General features: G+C 45.1%; 1 protein-coding gene across 1 annotated transcript; it reads right to left on the bottom strand.

The window, feature by feature from the left end:
• Nucleotides 1-2,460: 2,460 nt before the first annotated feature.
• On the bottom strand, nt 2,461-19,425 carry TNFSF15 (TNF superfamily member 15). Its single transcript, XM_074924119.1, has 4 exons — nt 19,237-19,425; nt 12,548-12,599; nt 11,863-11,910; nt 2,461-6,583 (listed from the first exon to the last, which is right to left on the bottom strand). Exons 1-4 carry the CDS (start codon nt 19,423-19,425, stop codon nt 6,156-6,158), a joined length of 717 nt encoding a protein of 238 aa, XP_074780220.1. The 3' UTR covers nt 2,461-6,155.
• Nucleotides 19,426-27,080: the final 7,655 nt, after the last annotated feature.

Genomic DNA, 27,080 nt, shown 5'->3' with positions numbered 1-27,080 from the left:
AACAAAAGAAATTTTGGAAATACAAAATAATACACCCAATGGAACGATGTTTCTCAGTTTTACTAGTGGAAATAAAGAATTTGCATTCTTGGCAGCAGAGGAATTGAAGATAGCACCACCCAGGATGAGAAATACGTATCCAGTGGATGCTGCTGTTATGATGGAAGTGTAAGGATAGCAAAACTCAGCCTAGAACAGGGCTGAGGGTGCCCAGAGCTCTGCTGCCTTCAAACAAGACTTTGACCCTCATTTGGCCAAAATTTCTTAACTGGGTTGTGCCCGGCAGCCAGGAGCTGAGCAATTGGAAACATTCAATTCCCAGCCTGTCAAGGTGCTTCTATGTACAGTTGTGGGTGGGACAAACCTGACTTTTTGGCCAGGTGGTGAATCTGCGGTTCCTGTCTCTCTTGGGTGTGCAGTGGGGAGTATTTGGTCCCCAGCTCAGCGGGCTGAGAGTACAGCTACGGTGCAGTTGCTGATGAACACTGCTTTTCCATAGGACTTTCTTTTTCAGAATAGACTAAGAAGTAACAAGAAGAGGGAACTGTGCTGCAAAGGGGAAAAGGGATTGAATAAGAAAATCTGATTAACCTTTACATTTTTGCCTTTTGAAATACAAGTCTCTATAAGCACCCCAGGAAAAGTCTGAATCTGAGTTCACTCTGGTGGGGACCTCTAACTGTGCAGAAAATAACCATCATTCACACATTAACACACAACAAAATACGTTTCTTATACATCAGCATTATATGGCTGTATTAACTAATGACTCTGAAGTCTGCTATTTGGTTAGTGTATTTGGAAGGGGACCAGGATCAGAAGTTGTCACATTAGTTAACTTGCATTTTTATTATCATAAAACTTGGAAACAAGAAGCCAAGTTAGTTCTACTTGTAAAGACACACATCAGCACTGAAGCACAAGACATAACAATCACTTATATAAAATTCTTTACAATAGCAAAATGCTATACTGGTGTCTAATACCCAGATCTGGGCAAAAATTCTTCACATTTTCTGATTCTTCTAAAGAATGAATTTTCTCCTCATTTCTCATCTGAAATGATGGGCCACTCAGGCGATTAATAAACAAAGCACAGTGTATTCAGTTATAACATACAGAGGTGAAAAATGAGAGTCCTTCAAATTTCTGAAATACCTGTGTTGAAAATCGCAAGTGAATACCTTAATCCTTTCTGCTTGGTCTGAGCTGCAGTTCAGTGTAGCCTGGTCGTGTCCCTTGTACCAGGGATCTGCTCATCCTAATATCCACTGAAGGGTTATGTCCAAAATGGCCTCGGCAGCATCCTTTTCATCGTTTGGGTTATGATTTGCTAAGGAACCTGACCTTCAACTTTACACATCTAGACCCTAATCCTGCCAATATACGTGTGCTGGAGATGGTCCATGTAAGTGCTCCTCGATTTGGAGGGTTGCTCCTGTAATGATGTAGCTGAGGGTAAATGCAAGTAAAACATTTTATCTGCTTTTAATTTGAGCAATGTGAATTTTACTCCTCCCGTACACGGAAGAGGAAAACTGAGCTTGGTTTTACAGTGATGCCCCTTTAGCCACATGCTCAGGGCTAAGTACAGCACAAGTATATGCTGGCAAGATTGGAGCTGTGATCCTTATAACTTGATTTAAATTTACTTCTGTATGTATACGGAGAGAAAGTTAATGCTTATTTACCAATATTTAATTTCTAAGGGGAAAGGAAGCAGTAGGTAAGTAAGCTTTTTTATTAATTTGGGTTATATTAGTGTTAGTTTTGGGGGGAACAAAGAGATTAGGGAAGAAGAGAATTCTTAAGAACTAAAATATTTTGATCAGACTTCATACTAAAAAAAGTTATTTTTTCTTTCAGTGGTTTTGTTCTGAAAAGTGTTCATTTATTTATTTTCCTGAGAAATATAAGGGTTAAAACCTGAAATCATATACTTTTAACTCATTTAGCATGACCTGCCTATTTCATCCTTTTTCTCCAGCTTGGATTTTTTTCTTATAACTGTTTTAGTTTCACATCCACCCAAAACAAAACATATTTTCAGTTTGACCACAGACTGAAAGGTCACTTGTTCCTGTGACCAGATTTAATCATCTTCTCATTCAGTTGAAAATGCTGATGCATATGCATTTTCACATCTCTAGAAATGATTTACGTTAAAGAAATATTTCTACTTCAGTAAACAAAAATTTCTGAGAACACTTCTGGCCTTATTTAGCTTTGGAAAAATATGAGAATCCACAACGTGGGTTCAGTCTGTTTGAGACATTTCCCTCTAAGCTTGACCTCTGTCTCACTTAAGTGGCTTTACTCTGACTTCATGCCATTGCCTTCTGTGGAGGAATATCTTATATACAACAGGGTCAGAATCAGCCCCTGTATATTTAATATATTTGCTGATCACTGTTACAGAAACATTATTAGCACTGAGGGGGGGGAGGGGGGGGGAAAGGCAGAAAGAATTTCCACTAGGGTAGATGTGTGGATTAATATGCCTGCACCACTTTAAAACAAGTAATGCCAGATATATTACTTTACGTCATATAAAATGTGCTAGTGTGCTAAATGTGCTATAAACGTGTGTGTGCAGTGGGGTGCAAAAGCTTGTTCTAACGGGACTAAAATAAATATTTTTGTGCCATGGATAATGGATCAAAAGGGTCACAATTGTAATGGAGCTGCAGTAGGCAATTTTTTACTTGTGAAATTTATTGTTAGTGTACCATGGACACAAATTATGTGCCTTGTGGTAGAAATGGCTTATTATTGCCAATGGGTTTACTAGAGCTTCTATGGAATATACACAAATATGTGTATGTCTATGTATATATGTGTATATGTCCCATAGAGGTGCTTTCATTGTATGCCAAATACTGCATTCACCACTCCTCTCAGCCAGACCTCATATTCACCATCATTCAGCGCACCGGGCACTAAGCGACAATGACTTCAGATACAGTTATTATGTAAATCTACTGTACAAACCTATCAGGATCGTGTTATGGCCTCAGAAGAATGCTACATCATCTCATCTGTAGAAATAAAGAGCTTCCTGAATTTCTGTAACCGTCTCACAACACCTAGAATTTTCACTCCAATTTACTCCAATGATAAACCAAATTTATCCTATATAACACTTCACAGAAGTTTTCCTACCTAGTTGTTGAGAATCACCTGTCCTGGACAGATCACTTTTAAGTCTTCCCTTTATGATATTTACCATGACGTTTTGTGTGCTAGTCACCTAAATTGCTTTACGTGGTGGTTTGCAAGAGCTGCAAATTTCATGTTTTCATGAGTTCAGATCCTATTTTGGGCACACAACTAAGGGATCAGAAGCTCAGAAGGGCTCAATGTAAGAGTTGAGAGAACTCTTTAGAAAATCTGAGATATGGAAAGTCTCAGGGTTTCCCAGAGATTCACCTTGTCTTGAACTGCCAGGAAAGTGAGATTTCAGCAGATTTTACCGTGGCGTGGGGGTTTCTGAGCAGTAAGAACAGCCCTGCTGAGGTGATGACCAAGACACGCTTTCTGAGAAGTAATGAGGCCAGGTCACACGTGCCAGGTACTGAATGGGTACATCAGGAATAACTGCTTCTGTCTCAGCCAGTTTCAGCTTAAAAGAAAAGGATGAGCAAGTGGAGGAAACACAGGAGTAAGGACTTAAAGATGGAAGCGAATCTAACTAATAAAGACATAAGAGGATGTTTTGGCCGAGAGTGTTTGCACCTGCTAGCAGGATCATTACCTTTACTTTCTACCATCCTAACCTATTTTCAGATGTCACTTTGTGTACTGGGGTGATTGTAAGAGACAAGTTGCATGGAGAAAATCAGATTTGCACAAAGAGGTGTCCTTATATCTAATGGACAGAGCCAAGAAGGCAGGAAAGTGCCTGTGGGACAAAGGGATCCAGAGGACTGATGAGATATAGATATGGGGAAAATGAAGGACAAGTCAAAGAAAGGATGGGAAGCTAAACTGTAATGAGGTTTTGATGCAGGGACATTGTCAGGGTCTCCTAGATGGGTAGTGTTGTATAGTGGACCAACACCCAATGACTAGACTCAAGGATGATCTGGAAGCAAGAAAGACACCCACTGAGGCAAGAAGGGCAGGGCAAGATGGCAATCTCCATCTTTTGTGACATGTTTAATGCTGTCTCAGCGTAGATAAAACAGTGAATGACTGAGACCTACTATGGGACCCAGGTACTGCAGAATAGGGAAGGATGTCCAAAAAGCCTTATTTTCTGAGGCGATTTGCTACATAAAAGCTAGGTTTAAGAGATATAGTCATGCTGTCAGCATGAAGATGCTTACAGCAAGCCATGAAGAGGCAGATATTCTGTGTTGGCTGGATCTCCCACCTCTTACTCTGCTCCTCTTCTTCCTTCATCCCAGCCTGCTTGGGCCTTCCTCTATGCTTTATGCTTCAGCTGTGCTGCTGCCTTTGCTTTGTCAGCTCACACAGATCTTTACACAGCATTGAACTGTTTCCTGCTAGGAGGAGACTTGCTGTGGACAAAGCAGCCTTGCCTCACTGCTGGTTGGGCTGGAAGATCACACATGATCTTTTGTAGCTGGGCTGTCTCCACCAGGGAACTTCTCTGCCCATTTGAGATCTTCTGCTACAACCCCCCATCCCCAGTGCTACGTATTCCCCAGCACAGTGCTTCTCTGACACTAACAGTGTGGTTTTGGGCCTCATCATGGCTTTGAGTGGAAACATTAACTAGGTAATCAAGCCTCGCTGTCACTTCTGGCCAAGAAGTAGAAAATAGAGAAAATCCAATGAGGTGAGTCAGGAAAGAGAAAGTCTTGCAGAGAGTGAAGCCTGGCAGTGGAGAACAGCTGGGTGGTAGGTGCTCAGGTGTGAGACCTTGTGGCATTTAAAAGTGTAAAGTCTAAATCTACGAGAACATGACTTGAGTCATTGTCAGTGGTGTATTTACTGTGGAGGAGAAGAAAGCTGGGGAATTTTCCTGAGAGAGAGTAAGGTCTGTAAAAATAAATAAGTGCAAGGTGGAAAGCTAAACATTCCTGAGCTCCAGACCTGGCTGTGGCACGCCATGATCTTGTCTTTGGATCTTTTGACCTTGTGTAGGGACTACTGGTTGTCAGACTTCACGAAGGGAAAGGCAGGGAGTCCCTTGCGGTTAGGGGACCACTGCAGCATTGGCAATGGTTTCAAGGGGGAGCATCAAGACAGTGATTTCTTTAGTTGCACTTGCTTTTCATTAAAAATAATGGAAGACAAAACATTGCAGAGGCTTTCTCTCAAAAATTCAGTGGCTGATTTAAAAAGTTTTGAAAATTTTGCTACATGTCTCTCTCTGCATTGTCTTTTCTGTTTTCCTAATGTTAGGACAAGGCAGGGAGATTCCACTTTCTTGCTGAAACAGAAAGTGTTTGTGTGTGTTCCCTAGAAATTTTGCATAAAGTTTTGAGGCTGTATATTGACTTAAAGAACTGTAAACAATTTCTTGGGGAAAAAAAAGTAGCTCCTGCAAGATACAAGATATAATTTTAATCTACTTTACAGGGAAATTGGAAGGGAATAATTAAGTAGTTAATGATTAATCTGAGCTTTATGTTAGTGCAAAGTACCGAGAAAATCTATTCATAAGGAAATGATGGAAAAGTAATTACCTTTTAGAAACAAGAATCTGAAGAGGGTCATGCAAAACTATACTGGAAGAGCTGGAGAGAGTTCAAAACAGTTTTCTGAGTTGAGAAAATTTACATTGGAGGTGGAATTACTGATGTAACCTAGCTGTGATATTCAAGATCAATATTCCTACCCACAGGTATAAACTGTTCCTCCCCGGCTTACAAAGTTTTGAAGAGCTCTCAGTTTTTACTTTCAAAAATATTTTTTTCTCCAACCTGACATTTTTTCTGTTGTGGGGTTTTTTTTGTTCGTTTGTTTTGTTGTTTTTGGTTTGTTTCTGGTTTGTTTCAATTTAGCCTATGGCTTCAGCTTTTCCTACTCCTTAATTTAAGGCTGCAGTGAGCTGCAGGGGAGTGACAGTACAGAAGAAGGATAACAGCACAACGATAGCACCCCAACGCGCACCCACAAAGCCAAGGTCCAGCAAGGTCACACCAGGGCCTGAAGGGAAGCCCCCACCAACTGCTGCCAGGGACTTACAGTAAAAAGGCACCAAAGAAGGTTTTGTGCTCCTTAGTGTAATCCACCAGCTTGATGTCGCTAACGTTGACCATTAGCTTGTCTCCTACTTCTAAGGAGACCACAGCACCCAGATAAATGGGCTGGAACCAGCTGTTTCCATTTTCACTGAGGGTCTTGGTGCCAGTCAGCAGCTGGGTGGGCTCGGGGTAACTGTCGGTGACTTTGGTGATGACCTCAGTGACAGAATTTGTTCTACTGCTACTTTCAGTGGGCCCTCGGAACGTGACCTGAGCATAGACATAGTAGTCCCCAGACACAGGTATCACCAGTGCGTTGCTGGAATAATTCAGGTTGTTCTTGGTAAAGGCCAAGCCTCGCTTGTCTTCCCACTGCAGGATGGGCAGGTGGTTTCCTATGGTGTTGGCAGGACCTTGTTTCTTCACTGCAGGAGGAAGAGAGAGGGAGAAGAGGTGGGTTAATTTGCTACAGCCAGGCTGCTGAATGTAACATGAGATCTCTACTGCAAAGGTCAAGAAATTTAAGTAGGGTAATTAAAATACTAGGACAGAAATGTTTGTATCTAACCGCTTGAAAACTGAGGTGAATTGGCTGTGGGCCAACTGTCTAGTGATATTTTTGGAGGTTGCCCATAAGGCGTCCAGATCTGAGCAATCAGGAGTGAAAGCCAAGGATACTTTTGGAAGACCTTGGCCAGCACAGGCTGCCTGAAGGGTTGTGTTGCTCCTGGGTGTCCTGGTTGTGGGCCAGACCCCAAATGATGAGACACTCTTTCCTGAAGGCTCAGTCTCCTGGCACTACAGAGCAATACAGATGGCTTTACCCTGCAGGTCTGGGACGTTATCTTACATATTTACAGAGCAAAAACCTTGTCCTTAAGTGAAACCAGTGCGGGGGCAGCTGTACACATGGGTACCATGCCTGTACCTAATGGTTTGGGACAGTAATAAGAAATACTAAAGCATTATTTCTTCAGTTGTGATGGATTGCAATTATATTTCTTAGAAACTACTGTGCTTGCAAAAGTTTCACAATGATCAGCATGATCTAGCACCAAGCACTGAGACACCTGACCTTCTCTTTCTGACAGGTTACTTCCGAAGGATGTTAGGGTTTGTTAGCCTTTGTGCCAAACTCAGAAGACCCCACTATGCTTCAAGAGGCCCAATTAAGCAACACATTATATTAAAAACCGTTTTTATATCTCTCTTTTTTTTTTTAAATGCTTTGCTGGAACAAAACACTAAGCTTGGTGTTAACCTCAGCTTTCCTCCAGACTTTTTCCCTGTCTTGTGCTTAGCTGATTACAAGCTTTAATCCAGACTCCAACATCAGTCTGATCCAAGCCGAGGACGCTCCCCAGGCTGCAGGGGTCTCAGGGGAAGAATCAGGGAACTGCTGATCTATTCCCTTCGCCTCTCCTCCACCATTTTAATTTCTCTCACACAACAGCCAGAAGAATAAGACCTAGCACTTTTCACTTTTCTGAAGGGAAGCAAAAGAGTATCCTCTGCTCTTTACTGACTGCCACATAAAATCATTGTAGTACGACAGCAGCTGAGGCAGTGAAGAGAAGGAGAATAAAACCCATTAATGTTTTGCCAGGTATTAAAATGAACCTGGAAAGTTAAACGTTGAGAGAGACTGAGGCAACTGGTTTCGAAGAAACCTTTTTCACGAGCTTGAGTTAATGCTTAAAGTTGATTTTGATCAATATTTGGGAAGGGGTATGTGTGCATGGGCAGGGAGGCAGATGGAATGCAGGTAAGGGAAAGCTTTGAAATTCTCTTATCAATAACCATTAGGTTTATCCTGGGTGAAATGAGATTCAGAAAAATTAATGTGCCTAGCTCTCAGTGGCATCCATTTCCCTCTCTTTTCCAGGAATAAATAATCCATAAGGAGACAAGAAAGTGTTAGGAGTGCAATGTGCAATTTCTTGCATATTCACTGAGTAGCATAACAAAATAATGGCCTTTTTTTTTTTTTTTTTTTTTCCCATTCTGCCTGTTAGTGTTGCTGAAGTATCAAATCTCTCTGATTTTTCCCCAGGAGGCAAAGTACATGAGGAGAGTATTTCTGTGTGGGAGAACAATAGACAGGGATTGTGATAGCGAGCCAGGCTAAATTATAGAAGTATTATAAGGGCTATGATGGTTAGAGCCAATGGAGCTTTGCCTGATACAGAGAGGAATAAAAGAAAATGAAAGTACTCATGGTCTGACTTCGTCCTCATCTACCTCTTGGGTATCTAGGGACTGGTCTGAGTCCTGTCAAAAACTAAAGTAGCATTTGGGTCACTCTAATGTTTACAAGAGCTTGGAGTTAGACCTCTCAGAGATCAGTTGGTAGCAGATAAAATCTTGTTTGAGATGGAAGGATCAGAAAAGATCAGAACATTTGCAGAAAATGACCTGGGCTCTTTTCTATCTTGGGAACTTTGGGGGAAAATTGAAGAGAAGCTGCATGTGAAATATTCTTTTCCATGCAGAATGACGCATTTAAAATGTCAATGACACTCAACTCTTCAATGTTTTTTATAAATAACAGACATCTCAAATGAAGTACATGATTTCATAACTTCTCAAATTAGGCAATTCTAAGTTTTACAGCTATAACCTCCCTTTTTAGGATAAAGCTCACTCTATTGATGCTCTCTATTTTCAAGTTAATTAATTTTTCCTATGCTTTCAATACTAGTCAAGAGGAGAAAGTCATGTTCAAGTGCCTTTGAATACAGCATGGCTCCTTTTCTAGCAGCAGTTGTACTTTGTACTTGTAATTTATTTATTTCATAATTTCATATTTCATATATGGAGTTATACTTCCTGAAAATATACCTGTTATGCTAAGTCTTGAAGTAAATAAAATCTGCTTTTAATAAAGAATGCATAGCTACAGTTTCTTCAACTTTCCCATCTACTATAAATTTTTGGCATCACTTACATGTGAAATTACTTCTTTCCCTAAATCCCTTTTGGTTTAGTCCCTTTCTGGAGAAGCCCTGTTGCTTAGCAGCTTTTGGGTACATTTTATCATTTTGTGGCATACTGCTGAATGCGTGGGATTTCTAAAATTCTTAGCCCTCATCGGTGTGAGTGCCTGATCCTGAACACCATACTCTGAGGCCAGACCCCTGGTGTCACCAAGAGAGTCTGAGTCTCCTGTTGTAGTAAAGCCCTTGTGCAGCACGTACAGCAAATTCCTGTGGCTGCAGGGTCTCTGTTGCTCAGCGTCATGCCCTGGGAGTTTAATAACTGTCCTTAAAAGGTCATTACTTCCAAAAATCATGTAGAACCAGAAAGTGATGTTCTACCCAGGTTTACTGGAGCACCCAGATAGCGTTGCAGAACAGTAAGTGCAAGCCAGGTACTTGGGGGGTTTTCTGCAACATAGTTCATCCAGCCCTGCCACAGGCTGGTGACAAGAAGGAATAGGCATTGGTCTGCATCTTGATCCAAAGTGCAACCAAATAAGTCAGAGAGGAGGTATTGTCATGGCATGGTGCAGTCAGCACCAGATACACATTAGTGCACAGGAGAGAATGGAGATGGAGAAAAGTCCTAAATAGGTGTTCTTATGGATTGTGCCATTCTTCACTAGCTATTGCCACCCTAGGAGAGAAAACCTTGATATCAGTTCGGATAAGTTTAAAATGCTCCGTGTGTGTTAAAAAGGCCAAGAGCAGGTGGAAAATTTATCTTAAAGGAACAGGGACCAAAACATCGAGTCATTCTGCTACTGTTAATTCAGAGGTGTATTCCCATGAAAGTAGTGTGGCTAGTTCTCATCCCTCTTACTCCTCTGATTTAATCTTTAGAATATATGTGCCTAAAACTAGAAAAAGAGAGAATTCAGAGATCTGGAAGAGATTTCCTACTAGTGAGAGTTTGTAGTCTACTACATTCGCTTTGAAAAAGGTACCTGAGATGGGGGAATATAACAAAGATCTGAAGAATAAGTATTCCTTTTTCACTTTCTATGCACGAGTCATGGTTTCTGAGAAGACAAGGGTGGCACCCAAGAAATTGTTATGCAGCAAGTTTAAAATAAGAGGAAATATTTTCTGACTGTGATGCATCGTCAAGCTTGGGAACTCATTACAGGTTACAGCACCAAAAATATGCTTGGGCTAAAAAAAGGTCAAAGATAAGCTCATGGAAATTAGGTTCCCTAACGACTATATAGCACAGCAGCCTGGGTGTAGCCTTTTTGCACAGAAAAGGAGGGATAAAATCCCTGTAACTTTTTCCTTTTCACACTCCTTGCTATGGCCAAAAGTGACTGGCCTGAAATGACAGGTTGAAGAGGATGGGCACCGTCCCAGCAAGACTGCTCGAGATGATGGTGAAGGAATTTTTGCAAATGGGGGGCCTGAGGAAATTTGAAGAAAACTGTTGGGTGCTTCCCTGGGGCAACTGGACTTTTGTGCAATCCAGGGAAGTTCCCATCAGCAGAGCAGTGCTTTGGCTGCTCTTCTGAGTCAGCCCCACCAGGAGCCTCTGGGTCTCCCTGTCATGGGGGGACTCAGTGGAAACAGGGAGATTTACACCAGCAGACATGGTCCTTTTGCTCTTGCAAACTTGCACTTAAGCAAAGATGTGATTTTGAACAAAGACAGGTCAGTTTTGGAGCTCTAGCAACCTGTGTGCAAAAGGGGATTGGACCAAGGAAGCACATTAGGAAGAAGCTTGTTCAGTAGGAAGAGTAAACTATGCTGGGAAAGAAATCAGCCTTGAAATAGTGATTGATTTAACCCTGTAGGTGAATTTGTGTGAAGCACCACACCACTTCTTGCACGTTTCAGGTTACTGAAGTGCTCTCCTGGGACAACACAGAGCCTTTGCAGTGAGCTGTGTTTTGGAGAGGTATAAATTGCCTTAGGTCAGAGCACCTGGAGAGCCTTTCAGCACTCAACTCCATCCACATGGGAACCAGCCATTAACTTTTTCCTCTTCTCTGGTAACACTTAAATTTTCCAGGTGGGTGGAGTTGGCAAGGATGGGGGAGAGCTCAGGACAGTTTCCTTGGTGTAATGACAGCTTCACCTTCAAGGCTGAGGTGATGAAATGGTGGCCTTGCAAATGCTGGCAGCCCCTCAGGAAAGTATGGCAGCCCACCCTGCAACAGCACCTTCCGAATGCAAGATAAGGGCTTGGAGGGGGTCAGCTGGCATTACCTATCTTGTGCTTGCTCCAACATGTGTTATGGTTGATCTCACTGAAAACAGGGGGCTATTTGATGGCAATATGGTGTGTGTGGCCTGAGTTAGGCCTCAAAGGAAAATAAGGTGTAAACCTGATCTTATTTGACCTGATTTTGCTCCAAAACTGGTGTTACTTCCCAATTCAGAGTTCCATAAAGGCTTACTTGAGCTCTTTACCCTGCCCAAATCTAGGGGATTCGGCAGATCAGTAAGATACCAGACACCTATTTAAGTTCAGTTACAAGAGCTTCTCATTCAATGAAAGAAACAGCTTAGAAAAGTGGCAACACTTCTGTCAACTATCTCCTTTGTGGGCCCTTTTCTACAAACGCAGGCTGCAGTCAATCTGTCGTGGTCAACAAGGCAAAACTGATGATTATTTTCCCCATGTTTCCTGCAATACCTGATCCTATCAGATCCATATAAACCAAGATTATTGCACCGCAACATCTGCTGTAATACCCGTGGGAAACGCTTAATTTTTGAACAAGCATTACCTGTCAGGTGTGCTCTTGGCTTTTCTGCACTGGAAAGTGTATCTGTAACTGAGGGGAAAAAAAAAAAGTGTAAGGACATTTGCTGCTGTTTAAATGAATGAGATGTGAATGGTGATCAATGCTGCCGAGGAAATGTGTGCAACCCCTTTCCATTTCCACATATGTTTGAGTCAGGAATTATTTTCCGTGACTGATTATTGACACTGTTGAGGTAATAAAATCCCTTTGCAAATGAATGAGTTTGTCAGGCCTATTGTGGGGCTGACAGGGCACATGGCGGTTGTGTCTTACATTGCTGGAGGGTGAACTGAGGGGAGGTGTGGCATGCACATGCACGGATGAGCGGGGTGTGCGTGGGCTCCCAAACCCCTGCTTTTGCATGTTCAGGGAGTTATACCAGTCTCAAAGTGCTGCTGGGGAGGTCTGTGCCTGCCCTAGAAGGAGTGAGCTTGCACAGCCCTGGGATTAGAAATGCTCACACTTTTGCTATGGCCCCAGTTATCTCCCTGCATCTTGTCACCCAGGTTTGCTTCTGTCTGCCCTGGCTTGTTCGGCTTGGGAGGGATCTGGGTGGTGAGAGCGGAGGGCAGGTGGGGAGGCATCTGCCAGCAGCGTGCTGTGGCAGTGATTGCAAAATTTTGGTAAACAAAGGTGTTTGGGATGGGGAAAGCACTTGCAAACTTACCAGTATGTACTGCCCGTTGCTTCAGAAAGTGAGAGCCCCTCTCTTCTGTGACCTGCGGGAGAGATTTACAAGCAGTTAGCTCAGGGCTCCAGGGGGTACAGTACCTCCACAAAGGGTCTTGTTTGCTTTATCCCAGAAAATGGAACATGCCACAGTAATATTATCAAGTTCAGCTAGAGCTTTTATGTAAAAGGACAACAAGCCCTGACAAGGCTTTGCTTCATTGCAAGAGTTCTCTGCTGTTTATTTGAAACCGCCTGTGTCTCTGAGAGGGTGCCAGGGACAGGACCTGGGCTCCTGTGGTGGTGGTTGTGTTAAACTTCAGCCTTGTTCAGAGGCTGGACAAGCCTTTGGCATAACTGGGAGAGGGCTGGCAGAGTGGCCGATGTGAATTAGCCATTGCTGATCCTCCTTTGGGGTGGTGCTTCCATCCAGCACTGCTAGGGCACCTCGCTGCTCAGAGACCCTCCTGTCCCTCAGTCTCTGCAGAGCAAGCAGAGTGATGTGAGTGATTCTTCCCCCTCTCAAGACTCAGCAGGTCTCAGCCTTTGCAGGCGCAAAGTTTCATTCATAACGAAGAGACTAAGGTATATTGTCTACACCTGCTTTTGTTTCTGCATCTGCGTTATTTCAGACTGTAAGTCTGTTGCTTAGGTCTGTCTTGAATACGGGGTATCCTCCTTGGACGACGGAAAGGTCTGAGAGTGCAGCTGGCAGAGGGTGAGCTCTGTGGCAGGCTGACACCACCGTGGGCAGGCAGGGTGATTTGTGTTTCCTCACCTCTTACGTTTTCTTCTAGAGACGAAAACCAGCACACTCATAACACATCCCTGTGCCAACCTGCATTTGCATGGCAACAGGGCATGGCCCTGGGCTGTGCCAAACCTTTGTGATGTTTACGTTGAGCAGTTCAAAGGGAAGCTGCTGTCTGCCCGCCACATGCCTACTGGGGCTGGTCCTTCTGAATCACACTTGCGCACGGCCACTGGCTTCTTGCCAAGTGCCAGTGCTCTTATGGCAGCCCGCAAAGCAGCATGGCTCCTCATCCGAGGGTGCTGTGGGATGCTGACTCCGGCCCTGGCCTCCCTGGGCTGTGAGGAGCATCCCTTACGCTGCCCCCAGGGCACAGTTCATTGCAGGTCTATGCCAACAGCGTGGCTGCAGAAAGCAGACAGTCTGCGTTATGCAGCCAGCTTAGGGCTGACTATCAGGGCTGTCAGGAACCCCTGTCACGCAGTGTTTTTCAGGAATATGCTGGTCTGGTCTGGTGTATTTTATGGACAGCTACAATAAATACATTGAATAAACTGCTGCTGATCAGCTTGCAGCTAAGGATTTTATGCACATCACTTAATAAACAGGCTGAAATAGTATTAGCACACAGATGCTGAAGCTATGTCCTAGTGGCTGTGTCTCACACAACTTCAAATACTGAAGGAGAAGTAAAAAACAGGTGATTTATATTGGCTGGGGGAGGAGGGTGTTTGTGGGAGAAGAGCCAGGCTGCCTGGGTTTGAGGACTGCTAGCAACTCAAAGATGAGCCCAAAGATATTTTAATGTTTTACTATCAGTAAATATCCATGTGCTCCTGCAAAAAACCATAATTTCTAAAATAGTTGCTCCAGTGTGTTAGAAAGCCAAAATGGAGAAGGAAAACTGCAGGGAAAATTCTCCTTTTTTCCCCTCCCTTCCCCACCTGTACATATCTAGCCCAGCCATAGCAGTCTGTTGCTCTGCGGGAAATGTCATCTAGAAGAGATGGTGGTGCGAAAGCTCAGTGTGTGGCTGACAGAGAGAAATGGTGTTGCGCTGTCAATGAGATGTCTGGGCCTTTCATTATGACTAATGACTTTCTCCAAGCCCCGTCTGCTTGCTGTGTTGTCTAAACATGACTGTACTTTTGATGTGACACAGAGCCATAGCCAGGTAGTTTTGTCCTTCCCCTGGTAGGAAGCACAAGGTTGGTGTGGAGGATTTCCCTCAAAACACTCCCCCTTGCTTCTGGCCAGATGTGTATGCATAAGAGTATATTTTACACCATTATTTATGTGACACTTCCTACACATTTATCAAGTGACATATTTTCTAACAATGCTAAGTACTGCAATGAACTACAAATCAATCACAGACCTAGATTTAATCATGTAACTTCAGTAGGACTGTTTACATATTTAAAGCCTACTTCTGCTGAAGTGCTTTATATAAACTCGGATGTTGCAATACAGATATCAAGAAGAATTCTGCTTCTTTATAAAAAGCAGCAAAACAGTTTTGACTAAAAACTGGGAAGAAGCCTTTAATGCAATCTCAATTTACTTGTTTCCAAAGAAGGCCAGATGGAAACTCCAGGCGCAGGAGCTGCTTTTATAAGTGCTAAAGGACAGTGTGGTGCAGTAGGTAGAGCAGGGTGCTGCAAGGTGTGAAATTATTCTGTTGCTTGACAAAGGTAGGAGATTTTTTTTCCATAATTATGCTGTTTCATAAATATACAAATCTAAACCTTTTCTAGAAAATATTTTAGTAAAACGTATTTATGATACATAATGGCCAGGTATTAGTAATACTGCCCTAAACAGGCACAGCCGTTGTACACTGATGGTGTAGATGAGGTTGTGAGGGAGACCTAAGCAGCATGAGACAATAGAGAGCATTTACACAATTAGTGTTTTTCTCTTTTCCTTTCTTGCTTAGCTGTGATTCTGAAAAGTTCCCAGCATGGCTTCAATTTTCCCTTTGGTTACCGTGGAGAGCCTGTAACCAGCACTGAGTGATGTTGAAAGTCCCACCTTACAGCTGACTTGCAGACAAACGATGTCTTAGACAGCCAGCTCTAATTACCCTGAAGGCTGCGGTATGCAAAACACTTCTATATTGTTCTGATACCAAGAATGTCCAAAAGCCCCACGGCATTTATCCATATATTGCTAAAGCCAAAAAGAAGGGCTGAACATCCCCTGTTCACAAGCTTTGTCTCTTGCACCTCCAGGAAGGGCTGGGGGTATCCAATAGAGAACTGCATGGGACAAGCAGCCTGGCACTGCAGGCAGAGAGATCAAAAAGGAAAATATCTCCAGCACCTCCATCTACTCCATTTTTAGCACAAAATGTTATTTTACAGGCAGAGTCTCTGCAGGTTATATACAGTTCATACACCCACAATTTTGCTTGCTCCAGAGATGCTACATGGCCTGGGCTGAGCATTTTTGGAAGGGCCTGCCCTGTGCCAGTAAAAACTGGTCTCAGTGAGAGTATTTCCACTGGACTATAGAGCCCAGCGTAAGCATTAAGCCAGGGCATGTGCTCACTGCCTTCTTTGCCCATGAGGACCATGTGCATCAAGCAGCAACGGCCAGTCAGGAGTTTTATTGCTGCTGGCCTTTGGAAGGGGAATCCCACACACCTGGACCTAGGTGCAATGCTCACTGCTCCTCCCTGACCATTTCTCCTTCCCTAAAGATCAAGAAGCCATTTCAGGTTCTCTTTCCCATTTGGGCAGGCCATTAGGGCTTCTGATGTTGCATGTTTGCATGTTCTGGCAGTCCTTATCTGAGCTTTGCTGCTACCTTTCTGGCTTCAGCCTTTTGGACAGGGTCCAGGTGGAGCTGCTAGACTTTAAAGTCCTTCCTGTAATGCAGCACCTCCCTTCTCCATTGCAAGGCACACAGGTTCATCTTCAATCCTGTGGACACGGTTGGAATTTTGCTTTATGCTGCTTGTGGTCCTGTCATGCCAAAAATGTTACAAAAATAAGCTCCAAGTATCCATATCTCCAGGCCACAGGACTTGATGCTTTGCTGTGTTGGGCTAGCTGAGTGGATTGCTTAGGTAGCCAGAGATGCGTTGCTGGCTGCTGTGATGTTGCCTCGGTAGATTTGCACACTCAAACTGAAACTTGGCTTCCTTTTGTGGAAGGATGCACAGCAGTCCTGGCCCTTCCTCTGGAAGGGCACAACTAGAGCCTTTTATAGATTCCCTGCTAATACTACAAGTCATGTATTATTGCTTAAAGAACCCTATTTCCTCTCCTCACTGTGTCTTGATGCACAAAAGAAAGTGATTTCTATTTCCAAAAGGGAAGCAGTGTAGTGAGCCTGGAAGGTGTCCAGGGAAACTATTATCAGACTTGAATTATTCATGCAAGATGCATTATACCATGAGAGAGAGAGAAAGAGAGAACCAGTAGCTCACACAGGTTCCTGTAATGACTTAACTTGCCCTGCTTTTTCCTGAAAGGGACATTTCCAGAAGAAAAGGTGAGTTTGTATCCCTTCAGAAGCAGAATGTGACACCAGTGCACCCACTCAGAAGCAGAGATGAATAAACTGCCTCACCCCGCCGGCAAATCGAAGAGGCACACCCCTGTTGCACAAACCTTCCCCAGTTCCCCTTCTCCCCCTTGCTCCAGGAAGGACGGGCTTAGGAATTTACTACATCTCCTTCTCACCTGCTCAGCTGTCAAGTCCCTCCCTCCTCCCAGGACTGTCCCCAGAGCACAAGAAATTGATAATCTGTGGTGTGTGGTCTAAACTCTGGTCATGGGGCAAGGAGAGAGCTCCTCCCATGGGCTCGCTGCTGCAAGAGTCAGCAAGTGAATGAACATCTGGCACAAACTCAGGTCTGCCCACATGCACCCAGTATGCTCAGGGCATCTGCACCCCAAAACCAGTGCCACAGGGACCCCTGGCACACACGTCTGGTCCCAACCTAGTCCTGATAGAGGTTGTCAGTGGGGCACATATGGAAAGCATCCTTTAGCAATCTAGTTCTAACACTTCAAATGCAGAAGGAAATGCATTAAAACATTTTGCTGAGAGCCTCTATGCCCAGGAATGTTCCCATGGACTGAAACAGCCTACAGCCATGCTGAGCCACAGGACTGAGCTCCTGGGCTCAGCCCATGACACAGCTCTCTGGGGAATTAACAGAAAGCTACACGGGCAGACAAATCCACCTGTCTGTGCTCTGTTTGCTGGACACCACTGGCGATACAGTCAGTCACCAGCAGAGTGAATGAAAAAATTGAGAAAATGCAGGATCCAGTTGAACTGTAGCTGGGCGCCCCACCCACTGGGCTTGGCACAGAGGCAGCGGGCAGCCGGCCAGCCCCGATGATTTTTCTCTTCCTCACTGAGACTCGCAGAGGCTGTAACTCATCTGATCAGCTCATTGCATCATTGTGGGAATACTACGCACTAATTATTCAGTGCATATGCATGGAAATACACACTAGCGTAGCCCAGGCTAGGGCAAATCTAATGGTTTCCATTGCGCTTTTCTTCTTAAGAAGCCAAACCCCCTCCCCAAAAAATCTTTTCTCCACTACCTCTGCAAACAGGGTCAAGAGCCAGGAATGTATCAGTCCAAACAAACAGGCTAACATTGTATTCTTATCTCACTCCGAGATTGTTTCAAGAACTTCACCTTCTGCTCTGTTACAGCCTCACAGGACGTGAACAAAAAGCCTCTTCCCTCCATGTGCAACTGCACTAGCTGGCCTAAATAGCAGTAACAGGGTCAGCACAGTAACATGCACTTTCACATGTGCAAGAAATGGGCAGATAGATGAGGCTGAGCTGCTGTGCAGAGCTGCTGCATCTCTTTTCAGCTATGCACGAAGGTGCAACCAGGTAACGCAGAAGATGCTGCACCCAGAAGCCAGCATCGTTCTGGGTGCCAGATGTCAGCTGTGCAGACGCGAGGTCAAATGGGCCCTCGCACATCTCCGTGCAGCCAGGAGCCTGCACACACAGAGCCACGGGCACAGCTGTCACACTCCCTAAACATCCATAGTCTGAATGTGTGCAAGGCTAGAAATCTGCCTTCGAGGAGGCTTACTAACACTGCTTTCTTTGGCTATTCCTAAGTGAATTTCAGACCTGAAGCTAAAATTAAAACCTTAATTCTTCAGACCTATATGTATACATGCATCCTTCTAGCAGGAAATCGGCACCTGTTTGCAGTCTGGCACAGGGAGGAATGGGGAGGCATAGAAGAGCAATAGAAACAGCCACACCAGCAAGCTTGTGCTGCTAGGAGCACAGTGAGTTTATCTAGCTGTCAAAGGAGAAAAGCTGAGAAGATCCTTAGATCTGGAGAAAATTTTGATGGGGAGTAAATAATAGGATGCAAATTTTAGGGTCAGTCTCCTTAATTGTCTCGATCCATATCTCTGCAGGAATTTCCATTAATAACACAGGAGAGCTGTAGCTGTCTGCCCAGTGATGGATGATGGGCACGACCCACTGACATCAGCAGTGTGGTCAGCAGATGTTTGATGAAATAGGACACTGGGAGGGGGAGCTTCAGAGTTAACCCGAAAGAAGGGAGGAAAGTGAGTCATAGTGTCAAAATGTGGCTGAAATCAGTGGAGAGACACTGATTTCCAACAGCTAGTGATTTTTCTTAAGCGTTTTCTGCAGCATGTTAATAAAAGTTTTAAAGTTGTACATCGACCTTAGTGAAATTAAGGTGAGAGGAACAGAAACTGTTAGTTAAAAAGAGCAAACAATGATAAGCTTTATCCCAGCTCTGCATAAGGAAGAAGGAAAGTAACAGTGAGTTCCTCACATTCCCTTAAACATGAGAAACTCATGAAGAGAATAAAGGAGCCAAACAAACGCACCCCTGGAGATGCGGGACGTGGTGCTCTCCTCCTCGCAGGGTGGCAGGACAGAAGTCGGTCTCTTACCTGGCCGGCGCAGGAGCTGGGGGCTCGGAGGTTTCCGACCAGCAGATAGGCAGTGGGCAGCATGAGGACCAGCACGGAGAGCAGGCACAGCAGCACCGCGCACCGTATCCTCCTCAGATCCTCCCGGAGGTGCATCCTGGAGGCTTGGCTGGTCCCAGGAGCCGCCTCCTCCAGCCTTATCTCGGCCATGCCGGCGTCTGGCGTGTGAGCTGCTCTCGTTCCTGGATGGGAACTGGGAAAGGCAAAATCTCTTCTGGCGTCTGCCCTGCATGGAGACCCCCATTAAATAAGAGCTGCCCCGAGTGTGGGAAGGCACCGACACACACACACCCTCCCTCCCAAGGAATGCACCGCCTACAATAGAAACCTAGCTCAGGGAAAGAGAGCCCCACGGCTCCCTGGGCTCCCCGAGGTGCCTGCCGCATGGCTCCGTCTGCCTTTTTTTCCCCCTCACTGTGCAGAAGGAAGCTAGGAAAGTCCCAGTGGGTGGAACCAGGATAAACCCTGCTGCTGGGCTGGAGGAGTTTGAAAGTTTTTCCGCATGGCAAAGGGAACATGAAACCAATGGGAGCGAAAGTGAGAAGCAGGGGGAGAGCGAGAGCGAGCGGCAGAGGTGAGCGGGCGGTGTGTGGTGTCCCCCAGCCCCGCAGTTTCAGCACAGCCCTGGGACAAAAGGAGGAGGCTTCTAGGGAAAGCGAGGGTATCACAGGTGACCCCAGGAAGGGGTCTGGTTCTCCGAAATACCGTTTCATTCCTACGTTTTAGCGGAATTTGCATGGGCTGCAGGTTGCTCGATGTACCTTTTGCACCAAACAGTCCAGGGTTAGGCCTAAACCAGGGTGTTCAGATGCTGTGGGGTTCATCTTCTCCAAACTCATTCTGATAGCGCTTTCGCAGGAGCCTGTTATCATTGCTTGGAAAAGCTGTGACTTTATTGCACTTGGGAAAAAAATTATGTCATCTTATTTTATTGATAGCTGCTATCTCTGATTAAAAGGGCCCGCTGCCTATTGGCAACCTCAGGAGCTGCTCAGCAACCGATTTAGGAGAGACAAGCTCAGAGGGCAGCTGATGTCTAGCTGGAAGGGACTCCCTTCTCCCAGGGCAGGCTACTTGCATGCTTGCTCCCTGCCACACAGCAGCAGCCACCCTCCATCCACTGGCCTTGGCAGGAGCTGTCAGTGGAGATGTTGCCATGTAGACTTCTCCAGATTGTTGAAATTGGAAATTTTTTTCCTGGGTAAACACAGTTCTTATCAAAACTGAAACTTTCATTGATTTATACATGTACATACACTGATGAGCAGAAACTTCTCATTTTTTCATGGGTAGAGAAACAGGGTGGAAACTTACTCATTTTTTAGTGAGAGAGCAACAAGGTTTGGTTTCCCCCACCTCCCCATGAAATACATTTCAGATATGTGCTATTACAAAATAATATCAAAGAAAAAAATAATTTATCATCTCCCAGTCTGTGTGCAGCATTCAGCCAGTGCTCACCACTTGCACTTTGATAACACCACTAGAAATCTTCCTATTACAGTAGTCCAGTACAGCTCTTGATACTCTAGAAATCTAAAAGTCACGCTCTGAGCAGAATGTATAATTTAGTGAGAATGACTGAAGATAGCAGCAGGGATGGATCCTTGCCAGCAGACTGGACAGGGAATAGACCAGGGAAATAGAAAATGTGAAGGAGAAAGCAAGAAATAGTGCAACCCAGTATGGTTTAGGGAGATGGGACAAAAGAGTTGATAAAGCACGAAAGGACATGTGCTCTAACCTGAGCCAAGCCACATAACTCCTTGATAACCTTAGGCTAGTGACTGACTCTGCTTCCTTCTCTAATTCATTGTTTTCATTTAGGCTGTAAAACCTTGAGGACAAGGACTACTCTGTGTTTTTACAGCACCCAGAACGGATTTCAGGGCAGGTGTGGCTCCATTTGTCATAAATTTAAAAACCAGAATGGACAGGAAGGTGCTGCTAAGATCAGTGGAAAGAAAACTCATATTTCTGTGGAAAGGCCATATAGAGATGTGATTTTTTTTTTTTTTTCCTGGGGTTGCAGTTGCTTATTCTAGGGCAGGGTACTAAAAAATATTTTGACCATGAGTGTCAAAGTTAATTTTCTCTTAATTGTGAGTGTCACAAACTGCTTAATATATATTCAAGGCATGTGCCTTATAAGCAGACAGATATTCCCAATCTGTAAACCAGCAAACTTCCTGAAAATTACTTTTATTTTCCAAGGAATTCCAGTGGAGTCAGTTCTGAGTTAAAACAGCTTGTAAGAGCTTTTGTTGGCCCAGTGGTGGGTGACCTGCAAACCTTTGGCTATAAGAGGATGGGTAGCTGGACCCTCAGTGAGGGCTGGGCTCTTGAGATGAGATGGGTTCATGGTCTGCACCTGGCTCATGAAACCAAGCTGAGAATTTGTTCTTAAAAATCCCAAGAAAGGAAGGAGAAATTTCTTTTTCCTCTCCAGAGTGGAGAGGAATCCACAGCATCTGGCAGGCACTGTGCCTTTTCTTTGGCAGGAGGTGACTCCCCCCAAAAGGCTCAGCAAGGCAGCTTCAGAGCAGCCAGAATAAACCTGGGTTGATTCTGTTTATTCTGAAAGATGTGGTTGGTCTGCAGACCCTCCGTGCCAGCGCTGGGCTCTGGCCACCCGGCCACCCTTGGCTGTGCCACACCACGCAGGGTGCTCCTGCCTGGAGTGTTTCCCAGCCATCCCCTGGCTGCAGCGCAGGGAGAGGTGACCTTCGGTGACCACAGCAGTCTCGTCTTTCCCGTGAATGGAGCCGGGCCAGGGCGGGCAGGGGCAGTTCTGCGCGGCTGTCGGTCATGGCACTCTTCAAATTTCTCCTGCAGCTCCTGTTTGCTCCCAGCTGAGCTCTCAGCCCTGACTGTTGGGTAAATGCCTCTCCTCATGTCAGACATGTCCCAGCCTGTGATCCTTGACTAGTTTTTACTGATTAGAGAAATCTGAAGGGTTACCAATCCAGCTCACCTCTGTCGTTTAACAGTATTTAAAGAGGGGAGATGTTTTACCATGGAGTTAAATACATGGGACTTAAGAGTTGTTTTTAAAGAGAAGAAAGAGTGACAGGAATTAGATATCCAAAGAAACAGCTTGTCACTGGGGCATGCCGTCTCTCTGCTGCTGAGTTTTCTCTTCTTCCTGCAGTGCTTTTGGTTCTTTCTGCATGCTTGTGCATGATATGTATGAAGGCATTTTGTCTGAGGACAAGTAAGCTGAATCACATATATAGTGAGGATAAAGTAGTACACACAAGGATGTATTACAGGTATTTTTGTCTTTAGCATGGAAGATACTTGGCATATTGCATCTTTATTCATTCCTTGTCTGCATTGGATAATGGCTGTGCTTTTAGTTTTTAAGCTTGCAGTGAGTATGGGGAAAAAATAATTGAGCATTTAAAGACCACACATTTTCTAGGAGTTTTCAAAGTGCTTTTTGTTCCCTGTGCTCAGAATGGTTAATATTTTGTCTGCACTGTTTCCAGCTGAATCCTGCGAGATTCCCCTTAGAAAGGCAAAGCACAAAGCATCCTTCAGCTGGGAGGAGAGGGGGAATCAGCACGTGATATTTGCTCCTCTTGATCTTGTAATATCCGTCCTGCTCGGTGTTTTGCTAAGTTATCTGTGGAGTCTCCCACCAGAGACATCGTGTGTACAGAGATACAGCACAGATAGACTGTAGCTGGTGCTGAGCACTCTCAGCACCAGTCGTGACTTCCCAGGTTGGCGTTTCATCCTTCCTTCTTGCTGCTGCCACCTTGATGCTGTGATTGTGTGTTGCTGGCACGTACTCAGTGGGGGTTCCCCGTGGTGCTTTGCTGTGGCTGTCCTTCACCCGCCAGCACTTGGCTCGCTCCAGCTGTCGGGGCTGCACAGGGAGCAATGGGGAATGTCTGCTTTGGCCAGGCCATGGCCTGCGCTGGGCAAGGGGAACAGTGAAAGCAGGGAGTGCTGGTGGTGCGGAAACTTCTACTACACCAGGATCGACCCAGGGAATCCAATAAATTCAAGTGGTTGCTGAGAACAGCAGTGCTGGAGAGAAGGCAGAGGATGGAGGGCTCATCTTCGCATGACCAGCACTGCTTTGGAAGAAGAACCACATACTCCCTTTACACAAGGGTTGTGGGAGGGCTTTGCCACAGGTCAGGTATGGATATGTGTCAGGAGGGGCTTTTCAGGTCAGTCACTACTCTTGCACAACTGACAACCAATAAGCAGAAGTAGGATGTAGCTGGTCGCTATGTGGAAATGTTACCCAGTTAGACTGGGTTTGTCACCAGACAGGAGATGGGGGCCAGCTCCTCGAGCTGCCCCTTGCCAGGGGATGACATGTGATGGGAAGGAGTGGGAGGGTGCCGGATGCTTCCCCACCTCCAGCCACTGTGTCCCTACCGTGACCTCCCACCTCTCTGCTGCTAAAATCCTCCTTCTGCCTTATGGTGCATGTCCTGTAAGCACATTTCCTTCCCACACACACAAAGTGAGACGATGAGCTGGGTGGTACTCCTGTGGTGTCAGAAGCTGTGGGAATGTCATGGCCCAAGGGGATACTGCTCCTGTATCCTTGGCTCCAGCCCACGACTGTGGAGGAGGCAAGGACTATTGGAAGGGAGGTGCACCATGGCAGGGACTCTGGGAGAGCCTTACAGGGCAAATCCTGGTCTATCCCCTTGTTTATCCTGTGGCAAACCATGGTGCTTTTCAGCATGACGTAGACAACCTGGAATTTCTTGAATTTAAAGTGGCAGCACTGGGCACCACATTTGTTGCCATGCTGAACTGCTTTCACCTTCTATTGCTGCTGCCAGGAGATGATATCCAGCAGCAAGACCACTGGTGAGACACAGACAGACCTGAGCTTTGGTCTCTTCTGGTGCCCCAGTAACCTTTCATCACTCATCTGACTTTACTTCAAGGAAAGAAAGGCAAATAATTCACAAGATGCTTTATGCTGTGCCAGACTTCTTGTACTGAGGGCACTGGGGCAAAGTGGGGTGGCATAAGGTAAGGAGTGTAAGGACACAAGGTCTCCTAGAATAACTTTGACATAATGTATCGAGGAAAGAGATCAAAATCCAGCATGTTCTCGGTGGGATGTAGACCCTGGAATAACTCATCCTTTGCTCTGTGGATAAATTTCTCACCAGGGAGACTGCCTGGTTTGCCTGAGACTGGACCCCGGGAGGGAGTAACATGTACGGCTTTTAGATGACTGAGGGATAAGTCTGTGGCATGATACAGGGAAGAACTGTTTTGACAAGGGAAGAGCACCTTGATCTCTACATTAATCTTCAAGGGACTGAGAGCACCTTAATCTCTCTCTTCAAATCTCTTGAAGCCAGAAGAGGTCAGGTGCAGAGCTCCGTAGTGCTCATCCAGGAGACCTCTCTGTATTCTGCTTCCAGCACTTACTTAGGAGTGGTTGCATCTCAGCAATGCAAGGTGGTTTATTCTCTTGGAAATTAATTTCTGGTGGTCTGAAACCCTTTCACTGTCTTCATTCCTTCCTAGGTGTCCTGGTTCAGCTAGGATAGGGTTAAGTTTTCTTCCCAGCAAAGAGGGAGAAGGGATCTCCAGCCAGGTTATTCATACCATGCTGATGTCAGGTCCGGCGCAGCAGTGTGGGAACTTTTTCCTTTGTGGCTTTTGTCGAGGGGAACATGCGAGCGAGCTGTCTCTATCCTTTGCGGTATTTCTCTGTATATCTTTTGTCTTGTTTACTCTTATTACTGTTTATTGTTGTTATCATTGCTACTGTTGTTGTTCAGATTGTTTATTACACTTTTGTATTAAATTTCTTCTTATTTTAACCTGGGGTTTGTGCCCTACTTGTGTCCGAGGGTGGGGGAGGGACAACGGCAACGTGGTCTCCGGTCCCGGCAGGGCTTAAAACTACCACACTAGGCCTAACACTTCTTTCCCTTGTGCTTTTTCTCCCAATGAATTTCCCAGGATCGGAAAATAATAGTCACAGATAAGGAGGAAAGCATATGATAAAACACACAGTGGAAAACATTCTTCTGTCAACCAAAAAGATCATTTACTATTTACATTTGCTATAGCCCAGGCCCAACTGATTACAGAGATGAGAAAAGTTTCCTTAGCCAAAGTTTACAAAACAATACTGTTGGGCAGATGCTCTACTTCTGACCGCATTGTTACAGATAAGTTAAAATCAGTGAGTGAAACCAGTGCACATCAGTTGAGGATGGACTTCCCCACCATTGTTCAGGTGAGATTCACACAATGTACTCGTTCACGGGTGCAAAGTCTGAACTCCGGTCCTCATTCACGAGGATGTTTGGGGAACAGACATTATCAGCAGGAAATAATATAATCATGTCAGATGGGTAAGGTTTTTCTCCTGGAGTGAGTACAGCATGTATTTGCAGAGAAACGGTTCATTCCTGTCTGTTGGTGGAGTGGCGTCTTGCTCAAGTTTTACAAGAATTAATGCGTATTGTCAGGGACAGGTTAGCTGGAGAGTTTCCCATCTGTTTCAGTGCTTACAAGGAAGCTGGCTCTGTAAAGTATTCCTGTCATGATCCAGGGCTTTGTTTTTCTGCTTACTATTGACAGTCCTTAGAAAATGATCCAATGAAGCAGAGCTCTTGACTCTGCTCTACACCAGCCTCCCTGCTCTACCTGATTCTTAGTCTATCAGAAGCAAACCATAGCTAGCTATTGTCGTCTGAACATTGAGCGGTTGCTGAGCATACACAACACAACATCCGTGATGCATGTTTCTATGTGACAAATGCAAACAAATGAAGAAAATCTGATTACACAGTGCAGTTCCTGGTTATTTTGTAGAAACGATTATATGGCATGGACTGGGGGAAGAATGACTTTCTCGTTACCTTCCTTTCATACGTCACAGCCGGGCACATCTAGACTTTCCCTTTCCTATTGTCCTTTCTGGGAACAATGCAGCCAAGAAACTGTCAGATGTGAGCAATGGGATCAGTGGATCTTGCAGCTCACTTGCTCCGGACTCCAGATTTCCCTGAGCAGGGCAGTGGTGACATAGTCTCAGCTCAAGGTCTTGGCCTGTATTGCCCTAATATGTTCTCAAATCCTTGAGGCTCAGTCTGCCAAGGCAAGCTTTTGAGTGATTCTGTTTCACTTTTAAGACAGGGCCTCAAGTTTTAGGCTGTCACTGACACGTGAAGTGTGTGCCATAGAAACTGGGGGGATCCTCTAGGGATGCCCCATGTTTCTCACACAAGGCCTGCTGCTCCCATAGGCAGCGAGTCTGGGAGAATAGCCCCAGGCGTGGCTGAAATGCTGGGGAAGGATGCTGCTGGTGTGCCAGGTGGCATGGCTGCGTGCCAGACAGGCGAATGGAGCCAGAGCCAAGCAGAACCGGGGTGCCATTTCCACCGCTACCCTTGCTCCTGCTCCTCCAAACCACAGAGGCATTGCCAAAGTGTGCAGGAACGTTTTCACACTAGAGAAAAACTACAAAGCAAACCCTAGATGGTTTCAGACAAAGCTCAAGGAGAAAGAGTTGTTCGCAAAATTAAGCAGGAATTTAAGGGGGTCTCTTCTAGAAGTGCTCCAAGGAAGTTTATGATGGAAGGTTTGTGTCAGATCCAAACCTTTTCCACTGTATTTCTGATTTAGCTGAAGCCTTTCTCCAGTGCTGGAAAAGGTTCTGACGTCAGACTTGGATCAGTGGTACAGCAAATAGAGAGATGGCTGTGAAGCCATAGAGGGAATATCTGTGCAAAAGATAGAGCCCTCTGTCTGAGTAAGTGCAGAGAAAAATTAAATCCAGGCTCTTAATCTTTACGTTT

Source organism: Athene noctua, chromosome 20 (assembly GCF_965140245.1).
Source record: "Athene noctua chromosome 20, bAthNoc1.hap1.1, whole genome shotgun sequence".
NCBI lineage: Eukaryota > Metazoa > Chordata > Aves > Strigiformes > Strigidae > Athene > Athene noctua.
Note: the sequence above shows the minus strand (reverse complement) of the source record. Positions and strands in the feature narration are given on the sequence as shown.

What these genes read in the sequence shown, in the direction of transcription:
- TNFSF15 (XM_074924119.1), bottom strand. Translation starts at nt 19,425, where the DNA reads ATGGCCGAGATAAGGCTGGAGGAGGCGGCTCCTGGGACCAGCCAAGCC. An exon ending in CCAGCTCCTGCGCCGGCCAG is followed by an intron (nt 12,600 to 19,236) that starts GTAAGAGACCGA and finishes TCTCTCCCGCAG; the next exon opens with GTCACAGAAGAGAGGGGCTC. An exon ending in GCCAAGAGCACACCTGACAG is followed by an intron (nt 6,584 to 11,862) that starts GTAATGCTTGTT and finishes TTCCTCCTGCAG; the next exon opens with TGAAGAAACAAGGTCCTGCC.